Source organism: Bactrocera neohumeralis, chromosome 4 (genome assembly GCF_024586455.1).
Source record: "Bactrocera neohumeralis isolate Rockhampton chromosome 4, APGP_CSIRO_Bneo_wtdbg2-racon-allhic-juicebox.fasta_v2, whole genome shotgun sequence".
NCBI classification, from domain to species: Eukaryota; Metazoa; Arthropoda; class Insecta; order Diptera; family Tephritidae; genus Bactrocera; species Bactrocera neohumeralis.
Window position 1 is genome coordinate 82,830,431 of NC_065921.1, and position 12,304 is coordinate 82,842,734.

A 12,304-nucleotide genomic window follows, 5' to 3' on the forward strand; every position below is an offset into this window, starting at 1 on the left:
GTTTGAGTTCATCGAGCATACGAAGTATTAGCTAATGTTATGCGGATACTTGTTAACAAGTTTTTTTCAAGCCTGGATGGATAGAAATAAAATTTTCCACAATATTAACGAGAAGTTAGAATAACTTAAAATAAGATAAAAACAACGTACTGTCCACCTCCCCCTCAAACTCCGGCGATATAATTAATGATAAAATTTACTGTTAATGAACCGATTGAATGTTTATGAGCTAGCTTAATTGATTACTTTTCGGCATAATGTGTTTAATGGCGAATCGAACAAGCAACTAGCATAAATAAAATCGCTAATATGATCTATGCGGTTGTATTCCTGTACTCACATAATCTCCTATATTGGATTTAACTATATATCTTTGTTGCGACTTTTATAAGTAATTTGTTTTTGTTTTACATGAAAGCAGAGATCAAACATAATACGGTAGAGAGTAGCGAAGAAAAAAGACAAAAACTGAATTTTTGAAACACATTCATCGCTATAGAATCGATTAATAGTCGATAAGAATCAATTACCCACAGTAAAAGATACGAGCATAGTCTGCAAGGGCTGAAGTTAATTTAAGTTGTTTTGTATATACATATTTAATAAATAATGCGAAATTCTACAACACCAACGCACACTCTGAATTTCCCCGAGCAATTAGAGTGTTTTGAATTTTGTAATAGTGATTTTGCATGTAATTTAGTAGCGCTTGCTAGTCATAAAAAGATTATATTGGGACTCATAAATTTGCCGGTAAATATTGTGCATGTTAAAACAACATGTGTGATGGAACACCTTTACATACGACAGAGTATATGAAATATTTGTTTAGGAAGAATCTGGCTGCTTTGATTGGAAACGTGTGAAGGATTTGTACCACGAAAGCCGTTGTGTTTCATTATGTTTTGCGCCGGAAACTTCAATGGTAGTAGTGCCGAAATCGGTTATATTTTGCGCTGCAGGTTCAGATTTTCGTTTGCGTATATTTCGCACAGATTTGCAAAATTCTGACACTGTTCAAATACTCAATGGTAGGTAGGAATGAACATCTCCATATGCATTAATGTTTTATACACCACATTATTTACACAGGTCATAGTAATTATATCAATGAGGTTATATGGGATTGTAATGGCGAATTCCTGGCATCAGTTGGCGACGATAACACTTGTCGTATTTGGGATACAAAATCAAATTTTGAAAATACTATAACATTTCATTTGCAATCAGCTGGTATGTCGGTAAAATGCCACCCGGAGGAACCACGTAAAGTCGTTGTGGCAGAGAAGAGAGGAGTAATACATTTATACAATATCCAATCACAAGTAGCCATAATATCCGTAGAAGCACAAAAGTCGCCACTAAAATCAGTGGATTGGTGTCCATTAAATCGAATGTGCATAACAGCGCTTGTAGCTGGCGATATAATATCGTGGGATTTGCGACGACCAACGCCCATCGATATAAAACAAGTACATGAAGATGGTGGACAAATTGTACGCATTGCGCCAAATGCAGAGACTGTGGTAGCAAGTGTTGGACGTCCTGATGTAGCAGTTAAGGTTTTCACCGCAAAATCGCGTATACCCTTAGTTGATGCCACGCTTAAGCTGTATGGTGGCTTGTCTTGGCACCATCGCTTGCCCTATATAGGTGTGGCTACAGATCGTAAATTATGCTTATGGAAGTTGCAAATTAAATAAACTACAAATGTGTTTGTGCTTTGAAAAATTGAAAGCATTTTTAATTTTATATAAAATATTTAATTTTTTGTGGCAAATGAGTAGACGGAACAGAATAATAAATTTTTATTTATTGCCGTTAGCTGTTGTAGCCAAATATTCCTTGTAACGCACTTCTTGTTGTTGTTGCAGTTTAGTCAGCTTTTTTAACACACCTTTGCTTAACTCCTTACCGTCAGCGTCATGTGTTGGTAAACCCTGAAAGTTAACGAATATATGTATATAAATTTTGTTTTCATCCAAACATAAGTGCATGTTATTTTGTTTTCATTTAAATATAATTACTTACATTTTCATCAAATTTAGAATATTTCTCTTTTTCATTAAGGAACATCTCTTGTGGGTTAATACGTTTCTGCGCTTCTTTAGCGGCCAACAGTTGGGCAGCAGCTTCCTGTTTTCGTTGTTTTTCAGCTAGACGCTCTGCATCGGCAATTCTTTTCGCTTCACGCTCCCTCAATAATACTTCCCGATCCACCAACTTAACGGCATATTTGCCGTTTTCCTTATCCTCTAGCCGCACACCCAAATTGGGCAGTACATCATCACGTAATTTATCGCACAATTGTAAGATAGCATTTGCTTTTATAGTCTTCGCTTCTTCACGCACGTTATTCCGGAATTCGGCTATTGCATCCACATATGGTAGTAAAGTTTTTTCAATGTCCACATTACTATTAATACCTCCGCTCACGGGGAAACCAATACCACCACGTGGTCCATCAATAGCACCGAATATGTGCAGAATATCCGTAATATATGCAGCAATCCGACGCAGTAAAAGGCAGTTCACGTGATCTTTATTATCACGTATGTAGACATTGGAAACGGAGACCAAATCACGCAACGCATCTAGAGTGCTGCGCGTATCAACGTTGTCTGCAAACCAAGACCATTTATAGAATAACCACTATGTTGCGATTTGTTAGTAAACTGTAAACAATATATTACCGCATAATGCAGCATGTACTGCATCGCGCGTTGTCTTTAATTTGTCTTGCAAGGAAGCTTCCGCAGTTGTCCATACGCCAAATTGTGCACTTGGGGAACCATTATCTATATGCCGAGTTAAATCTTTTACATTTAAAAAGAATTCCTAAAATACATGAATTTGAATGACTAGAAATATTTTTTAGTTACGAGAAAGCACTTACATTCATGAATCGTTCATATTGGCATGCCATCTCCATTGTGTTACTTGAGTAATCGAGCGTATCTTTCCACGAATGTAATAAAAATGCTAATCGCATCTGACATGCAGTATTTTTATTTAATGCTTCTTTTATCGAAATGAAATTTTTTAATGATTTCGACATTTTACAACCCGAAATGGTTAAATGACCAGTATGCAGAAAGTATTTTACCCATTCGGATTGATCAAAAGCGGCTTCGGATTGAGCTAATTCATTGTCATGATGTGGAAATTTTAAATCGACACCGCCGGTGTGTATATCAAACATTGAACCAAATACGTCCGAAGCCATGGCGGAACATTCTATGTGCCAACCTGGACGACCTCTTCCCCAAGGACTGTCCCACGAAGGTTCACCTGCTTTACTTGCCTTCCAAAGTGCAAAATCGTTGGGTGAACGTTTTTCAGAGAGACGCTCCGCTGTGAGCGACAAGTCTCCTTCACCTTCTTGCAATGACTTCGTATCACCATATGCTTCGGGCACAAGTTTGGCATAGTGATGTTTTTCGCGTTTATCAAAGGCATTCACATCAAAGTAAACCGAACTGTTTGCATTATAAGCAAGTCCGTTATCGAAAATTTTTTGAATAAATTTGACAATCTGTGGTACGTATTCGGATACACGGGTAAGTACGTCTGGCGGTAATATCTATAATATAAAATAATTATTACAAATAAAAGAAATTTTAACTTTCCGAATCTGGGCAAAATACTAACATTTAACGCTGCCATATCTTTGTGATATTCATTCTCCCAGTATCGTGGCAAAGTTTCGAAGATAGCATTATCCGTAACAGTAGAGCCTTCCTTGCGATCCAGCCAATCGGATATGGGATCTTTTGCTTCGGTCAAATATAAGACGCGCGCTTCATCTATCTTTTCTGGATCGTTACTGGCTACAGCCATAATAAGCGTTTCCATTGCATCATTCATTTTTATTAACATTCGTTCAAACATAAGTTTTTTATTAGGGTCTGTCGCTTCTCTACAGATTACATTGAAATTGTCCAATACCTCTTTTTGATCGGCTAATAATACGTCCAAAGATATCGTGGTGGCTACTTTCACATATCTTTCATAGAGATAGTTTTGTCTTGCACGTTTAATGATCTTATCATCAATATCAGTTATGTTCATCACATAAAAAATATTGTAACCAAAATAGTCCGAAAGTATTCGTCGTAAAATATCGAATGAAATGTATGACCTAAAATTGAAATCATAGTATTTCAATGATAATTACGGTAGCAAGCAACGTATTTATCTCTACTTAGATATATACATAAGTATATAGCGTCTATGTTGGCAGACGTGGCAGTAATTTTCAATTTTAAATTTACCTAGCATGCCCCATGTGTGTTGCATCGTATACTGTTGGACCGCAACTATACCAGGTCACATTATTACCATCCAGTGGGATGAATTCCTCTTTTTGCCTTGTTAAGCTATTGTACAGCCGCAATTTTGGACGGTCTGTAGTTGCTGGGGGCAGCCATTCCGGTTGAGTTCGTTTTGACATAATTAACTTGTACGGTTTAAATTATTGTACTTATATTCGTTTGGATCTTTAACAGAACTCGATTTTCACAAATAGTCGCAACACAGTTAATATAATTATATACTCTATTTATCTGTATCATATGTATTATTCACCGATCAAACGACTTTCAACGTGTTACAAGAAATTGCACCAGCCGGAGCACATTGACAGATGTGTGCATATGCCTGTAGGAAATCAAAACATTAGATCAGCTGTTATCTATGAATATGTCTGCAGAAAAACAATCCCCAATATCAATTTAATACTATATATAAGGTGAGTTTATTTTGCAGTATAAATTATAAAATTATTTTAATTTTTTTTAATGTTCAATGCGGTTTTTGTAATGAGAACAATTCAAAATCTGTATCGATTTTAAAAAAGCACCATAGTAGTGAGCACTCATTAATAAATGAAAACGTTTATGAAACACTTAATACCAATTTTATTTTCAACAGCGCAATTTGTTTTTACCGATGGACGAGGAAAGTTTATTAAAAACAGCAAAGTAAAAGCAACTGTTACAGTCAATTCATATAGAAGTTTTGCTTCGCTTTGCGTCTGACATTTTTTTTGACAGAAAAGTTCCATTTACGCATTTGTATGAGTACATTCACACAAAAAGTTTTCGACGCAAACCCAAGCAAAATGTTGGACAACTCTAATTGTTTTACGCTTTGCTAAACAACAGTCGCGATTTTTATTAGAAAGGAAGGCTGAAATCAAAGTGTTTATTGTGGCATACCCTTTGTTTTCTAAACTTCGTTGTTATTGTATGAACTTTCACGCAATGCGAAGAAAGTTGTATGTGAATTGGGCCTTAAATCTATTTTGATACAATAACTGTTATCGATAATTTTGTGCATTATTTTTGCCTCCCCCACTTTTTGTTTATCTTGTTTAACACTTCTCTAAAAGGGGTAGTTTTCGGTTTATTCAAAGCATTCGGCTGTGTACTTCCGTTTAGGCTAGACGAATTTTTGTACAACTGGTGGTTTTAAATAAATTTGCAATTTTCTAAATTAAAATTTGTTTTAAATGGGGAAAGTTTTGTGTTTGGGTTATCAAGTATCAAGGTTGCTTTTGGGATGGTTAGGTGCAACACTTTCCATCATCGGAATTATATTGCTTTATTATTGCCTGGAAAATCCGGATATTTTGGCGAGGTGGTTGATGTCTTTAGCGGACGACCAAGCCAAGATCGACTACAAGGAATTACGCAGGGGTAAGTCATATGATATGCGTATATACATACATATGTATGTATATGTACATATGCCTACACATACATACATACATATATATATAGATACATACATACATATGTGCATGCTGCATAAGAACCTTTTATCCATACTAATAACTAATCATGAATTAAAAATTTTGGTTTATTGCAGATGTGGTTTGGTCATGCGTGCTGTATATTGTCTTAAGTTTTGTAAACTTGATGACATCCCTTGGTTTAATATTTGGCATCAATAAGGTGAGTTAATAGCATAGTTTGTGCATTTCACATAATTTTTTATCTCAATGAAGAGTGGCTATAAATCAATGCTCTTAGATTATACATAAAATTCACGGGTTTTTAATATTAGGTATACATACGAACACACTATGGTATACCTTACTTGTATCTACATATATGTATATATATTTATTTATGCGTGTATGTATGTATTTGCTTTTTTCTACACAAAGTCGTATACCTGGCTGTGAACACACGCTCAACGCTTGTAAAACCATAGCTAACATAGCTAAGGTATACATATACGTACATATGTATGTATGTAAGAACATGTGTGTGCTTCAACACTTAAAGAGTTTACTTTCTACTGGATCATTATATTTAATAATTTTATTTTTGGACAAAGCAAAAATCAGTACATTTAAGCATTCGAACAAATCAGTTTTTACGAAATTCGCACTTCTAAAACCAGGATAGTAAATAAGAAAATTTAGCTCAATTTTTAATTCTTCAGATACTTTCACTCAATCGGAGTAAGACTTAGCCAAACCAGTGCCACCAACGTGTGGCAATTCTCATATAAAATTAGTCAAAAATGGCCTACACTTTTCTTTACCCCAGACTCCAAATTTGAAAATTTAATATTTCAAAACAAACAAATTTTTAATTTTAATATTTAATATTGTAATTGATTTCATCTCATTTCAGTATTGTGTACCGTCCTTGAAATATCCATTCATACATTTAATAAAAAAACAGGAAAAAGTTGTGAAATACAAGATCGCCACAACTTTGCCGGCCGGAAGTGACCATCCATCAAAGACATTTAATGTGTAAAATGGCGCCTCCTTCACACATGAAAAATACATACATATGCACACAAACACATGTGCATAGGTATGACGAGGATTTCACTCCGGAGCACAAGTCTACAAACTAAACTAAATTAAATCAATTAAACTTAAACTTAAATATACAAATATTCACTCATATACATATGTACATACATAGGAAAATATACTAACACAATCATGTTCATATCAATCATACATGCATACATACAAACGAACAAATACAAATGTAATATTTACATGTACTTTTCATACAAAAAACAATTAAATGTAACAGAAAAACAAAAACAAATGAATCTCACTATTTTCAACACACCAAACAGCTAAATATATTTTATATATGAAATGCATTACATTTGATAAGCATATACTAGTATATACATACATATGCATACGTATGTATGTGTGTATATATTTGCTTCAGTTCAGTGTTAGATGTTGGCAACGCGACACGCATTGTAAGATGACGGCTGGAAAATTTTAAATATCGCAAAACAACAACACGTTTTAAATGGACGCTTGTTTTAAAGTGGGTTTGTATGTATTATATATGTATATGCATTTTCTATTTATTTAACAGGAGAAAAAATAAATAAATCAAAAATTGATTATCTCATCCAGGGAAATACTCTACGGCAACTAAGTCGGTGATCACATTACGAATTTTGAATACCAAAGTTTAATGAACCCCTTTTGTAGTTTTTATTAAAAAAAAATAATCAAAATTAATTGCTGTAATTATTCAATGGGTATAAGTTAAATAAAAAAGTTAACTTAAGTTATTTGAAAATGTAAAAGTATTGTTTCAGTTTATTTAAAAAATGGAGTTCATTTCTTTAAGATACTTGAAATGTTGACTCTTATGAGGTGATTCTTTTTTTAATAAAAAAAATTGTGTTGTTCCGGACATAGCACTATTATAGAAGTTTACAAAGATTGCGACTGGAAGGAAATGCCTTTAGACTTCCTTGGGCGAAAATTTCAGATCAATATCTCAAAAGCTCTAGTTCCTCGCGTATACACAGATAAGCAGATGATCATGAATTAAAACTAAATATTTGTATTAAACATTTAATTTAATTTTCAAGTCTTGTTTTATATTACAAAAACCATTATTTACTAAAGTTAAAACAAAATGTTATTGTTGCATATTTAAAATATTGAATTATGTACTTCCATTAACATGCGACACTGTGTAGGAAACGTTAAAATCTGACAATCAGCTGATTGACTGTAACAGTTCGGCAAACGCCATTGTTCATTATCTATGGATGTGCATTTGTGCTATCGGAAACTCCGTTGTTTGTAATCACTTTTCGTTCCAAAACAATAAAGCCGCGTTAAATTTAATAATATAATATATTCATATTGTAATTGATAACTTTTTGATAATTCTTCAAAATGTTACAAAAGTATTTTTGTTTTCGCCTGGAGACGGCTGCTATGATCATTGGTTGGTTTGAAACAATTGGTTCAATCTTATCAGTTTTAATATTTGGCTTCTGCTTGGGTTATGTGGATGATATTGTCAAGCAAATTATAAACCAAGCGCAAGACAGTGACCAGCTAAATCCTGATGAAGTTCATAAAGGTAATTAATGTGTTCCCACTATAAAAATACATCAACGTATATACTTGTATGAGTGTGTGTATTGTGAAATTACGCATTATTCCGTTTAGCTTTTATTCGCTGTCTTATCTATTCTTTCGCTTATTTTGCAGTTCTCGTTATTGGATTTGTCTTCTTTATCATATTGAGTGCAATAAATCTATTTGCATCCATTGGCTTATTATTGGGCACCATCAAGGTAAGTTTGCAATAAATAAGACTTCTCATATCTACATATATATAATTATATATTATATGCATAAAAGTGCATAATTGCATATACAATTAAGGATCTCGATAAAAATAAGGTTGAGTTTTTCTCTTTTACCGATAAATGAAAGAGAAGAATGCAGTTGGTGATATGATCTCATGTATGTATGTTTACTTATACACACATTGAGCTTTACTCTTCAAATTTTTGAATTAAACGATATTTCCATTTTTTAAACCAATTATCTGCTCACATTAATTTGATTCTTTGAATTCTTACTTGCTTTAATGCATCAATAAATAACAAAATATTTAATTAAAATTTTATTTTTTTATATAACACATTTATCGCTTATCAAGTATAAATAAATAGCATTGTTGTTTGAATATGGCTATACATATGTGTGCGTAAAAAGGCAGTTAAATATGCATCATGAAAATATTCTGTGCGGGGATTTACAAACACTTATTATAGATTACACTATTGCGCTAATGACTCAGTTCAGGCGTTCCTGTATTAAGTAGAATACTCCTTAAAAGATCCCAGTGCGAAATATATTTAAAATGTCAAATGGAAACATCAAAATATCATATTATTACTAATTAAGCCAGATTTTACAAAAAAAAATTCGTCAAAAGTTATGAATATAACTTAACTTATATAATATACATATGTATATTAAATTGGTCTATAGTTTACCAGCAATGCTAGATTTTTATTTTGACTTCTAAATACAAAAACTTCCGCATAAACCCAGCCATAGCAATCTTATGTTTGGGAGAGATAAAGTATTACTCTTTCTTATTATTAATTCCAGTGTAATTATATTAACCAATGTACCAAGCGAAGATAAAAAAGACCCCATACACAAATGCTTACGTACATATATACATACATATATATCTAGGTATGTATGTTGCGTGATTTTCAAAAATGTAAATAAAGTGGATCTTTAGAGATTATATGCACGAACACAAGATAAGCGGAGCTAAAAAATCTCATTGCATTTGAAACAAATTATTAATAACGCAAGTAGTTATTTTTGAAGTTGCCATGTTATATGCATAAACCCGTCGTGTATACAGTAATGATGATGCGTTTGACGAATGTAGAGCCCTCAGCTACGTTGTCAAACATATATTTTGCGACTTTTGCTCGACGTCGTTTTTGCAAAAGATGCAGGTTTTTTGGTACTAGTATAGCATAGAATTGCCACGCTTCGTATTCAAAAATTAACCAAAATGTATTGCGTCTATCTAAAATACATAGATGTTCAAATTCCATTTTAAAGAACTTTTTTGGTGTTTCGTCGTTAGCAGAGGTAAAGTCGTCCATTCCAATGAGGCAAGTTTTCGATAACTTCGCGACCTTCACGGAATGCTTTGTGATACTAAAATACTCGTGTTCGTTATATTGTAGACTCCTCAAAACACTTCTCCAACATTTGCAACGATTCTGAAGCTGTAATTTCATTAGAAACGCAAAATTCCAAGCTAACTCGTTCAACGGCTTACTATATTCTTCGTCCCATTTGAGTACAACTCGGATGGTCAAATAAACATTATTACGTGTTTTAATATATTCGGTTTTTATGTATTGTGTCCATTTCTTTCGTAAACTTATTGTATAAGTATATATATTTGTATTATTAACAAAGATAATTTGTTTTTATTTTCAGGAACGACATCTCTTGATACTGCCTTGGTTGTTTAATTCACTTTTCTCCCTTTTATTCTGCTTTATTTACTACTTTATATTAATTGACTACATTATTTCTGTGCAAATTCCGTTTTCATCTGGTTTTGGATCGATTCTATCAATTTCCCTCAGTTTGGGTAAGTATTGATGTAAAGTACCAATTATTATTTTTTCTGTGTTGTAATTTCACTTTTGTTTCTTTTTTACTCATTTTAGCTCTAAAACTTTACACTTGGTTGGCGATGTATTCACTTTTCAAAAATATTCGCAATAACCGCGAACAACGAGAACAATTGCTTCGTCCAACAGGCGGCTTATATCCATCGTATACCAATATGTAATATGAATATTAAATACACTTATGTGTAACATCATATATACTGGCGAAGAAAATCTACTTATTTACATACATATATCCGAAGTGTGCTAAATTGGTTAATGTAACCAACATTCAAAAGTATTATACTGGTTATATTTAAGAGAGAGTAATTTAAAATTTACGAACACAGAAATCTATATAAATGTATTCATTCGAAAACGAAATAAAATACAATTATACGTAATAACATGTAAAATATTTTTTCTTCTATTTTAAGAGTATACTATCGGGTGATTTTTTAAGAGCTTGATAACTTTTTAAAAAAAAAAACGCATAAAATTTGCATCATCGGTTCTTTATTTGAAACGTTAGATTGGTTCATGACATTTACTTTTTGAAGATAATTTCATTTAAATGTTGACTCATGTGGTTTCAACAAGATGGCGCTACATGCCACACAGCTCGCGATTCTATGGCCATTTTGAGGGAAAACTTCGGAGAACAATTCATCTCAAGAAATGGACCCGTAAGTTGGCCTCCAAGATCATGCGATAACTTTAGACTATTTTTAGACAAGGCGTTAACTTTAGACTATTTTTTGTGGGGCTACGTCAAGTCTAAAGTCTACAGAATAAGCCAGCAACTATTCCAGCCTTGGAAGACAACATTTCCGAAGAAATTCGGGCTATTCCGGCCGAAATGCTCGAAAAAGTTGCCCAAAATTGGACTTTCCGAATGGACCAGCTGGCTGTTAGCTGGCTCTATAAAAGAAAAGCAGCCACGGTGCCAACATTTAAATGAATTTATCTTCAATGTCATGAACCAATTAACGTTTCAAATAAAGAACCGATGAGATTTTGCAAATTTTATGCGTTTTTTTTTTAAAAAAAGTTATCAAGCTCTTAAAATATCACCCGATATATAAAAATATAGCGATGAAGTTTCTGTTGGGTTTGGTTTATGGTTGACGACTCCTCTACTTTATTTTGCGTGGCATTCTTCAGTTTTTATACAAAATTTTCAAAACATAACGAATTTCTTCATTATTTTCATTCATTTTTGGACAGGTAGGCACGGTGCCTGTGATTTAACAGTCATAATGTAATCTCGCTGGAAGCTGGCTGTTAGCTGGCTCTATAAAAGAAAAGCAGCCACGGTGCCTGGTCAGTGCTTGTGATGTGATTTAACAGTCAAAATGTAATCTCGCGGGAAGCTGGCTGTTAGCTGGCTCTATAAAAGAAAAGCAGCCACGGTGCCTGGTCAGTGCTTGTGATGTGATTTAACAGTCAAAATGTAATCTCGCGGGAAGCTGGCTGTTAGCTGGCTCTATAAAAGAAAAGCAGCCACGGTGCCTGGTCAGTGCTTGGGTGGCGCTCACGCCGCGGTGTGATGTGATTTAACAGTCAAAATGTAATCTCGCGGGAAGCTGGCTGTTAGCTGGCTCTATAAAAGAAAAGCAGCCACGGTGCCTGGTCAGTGCTTGTGATGTGATTTAACAGTCAAAATGTAATCTCGCGGGAAGCTGGCTGTTAGCTGGCTCTATAAAAGAAAAGCAGCCACGGTGGCTGGTCAGTGCTTAGGTGACTGTCGCGCCGTGAAGTGATGTGATTTAACAGTCATAATGTAATATCGCGGGAAGCTGGCTCTATAAAAGAAAAGCAGCCACGGTGCCTGGTC

At 33.9% G+C, this 12,304-nt stretch overlaps 5 protein-coding genes across 5 annotated transcripts in view; 3 read left to right on the forward strand and 2 right to left on the reverse strand.

Moving 5' to 3' along the window:
* LOC126757400 (C3 and PZP-like alpha-2-macroglobulin domain-containing protein 8) overlaps positions 1 to 12,304 on the reverse strand; it is a 185,511-nt gene that overhangs the window by 100,969 nt on the left and 72,238 nt on the right. The gene's annotated exons all lie outside the window — the stretch shown is intronic.
* LOC126757399 (nucleoporin Nup37) lies at positions 528 to 1,731 on the forward strand. Its single transcript, XM_050471295.1, has 3 exons — positions 528 to 753; positions 833 to 1,031; positions 1,093 to 1,731. Exons 1-3 carry the CDS (start codon positions 610 to 612, stop codon positions 1,701 to 1,703), a joined length of 954 nt encoding a protein of 317 aa, XP_050327252.1. The 5' UTR covers positions 528 to 609; the 3' UTR covers positions 1,704 to 1,731.
* LOC126757386 (cysteine--tRNA ligase, cytoplasmic) lies at positions 1,712 to 4,634 on the reverse strand. The gene is made up of 6 exons (XM_050471253.1): positions 4,275 to 4,634; positions 3,652 to 4,141; positions 2,897 to 3,583; positions 2,694 to 2,838; positions 2,032 to 2,621; positions 1,712 to 1,940 (listed from the first exon to the last, which is right to left on the reverse strand). Exons 1-6 carry the CDS (start codon positions 4,451 to 4,453, stop codon positions 1,809 to 1,811), a joined length of 2,223 nt encoding a protein of 740 aa, XP_050327210.1. The 5' UTR covers positions 4,454 to 4,634; the 3' UTR covers positions 1,712 to 1,808.
* On the forward strand, positions 5,398 to 7,587 carry LOC126757406 (uncharacterized). Its single transcript, XM_050471304.1, has 3 exons — positions 5,398 to 5,699; positions 5,872 to 5,957; positions 6,648 to 7,587. Exons 1-3 carry the CDS (start codon positions 5,513 to 5,515, stop codon positions 6,774 to 6,776), a joined length of 402 nt encoding a protein of 133 aa, XP_050327261.1. The 5' UTR covers positions 5,398 to 5,512; the 3' UTR covers positions 6,777 to 7,587.
* On the forward strand, positions 8,032 to 10,883 carry LOC126757404 (uncharacterized). Its single transcript, XM_050471302.1, has 4 exons — positions 8,032 to 8,381; positions 8,513 to 8,598; positions 10,289 to 10,445; positions 10,525 to 10,883. The coding sequence occupies exons 1-4, from the start codon at positions 8,192 to 8,194 to the stop codon at positions 10,647 to 10,649; spliced, it is 558 nt and encodes a 185-aa protein (XP_050327259.1). The 5' UTR covers positions 8,032 to 8,191; the 3' UTR covers positions 10,650 to 10,883.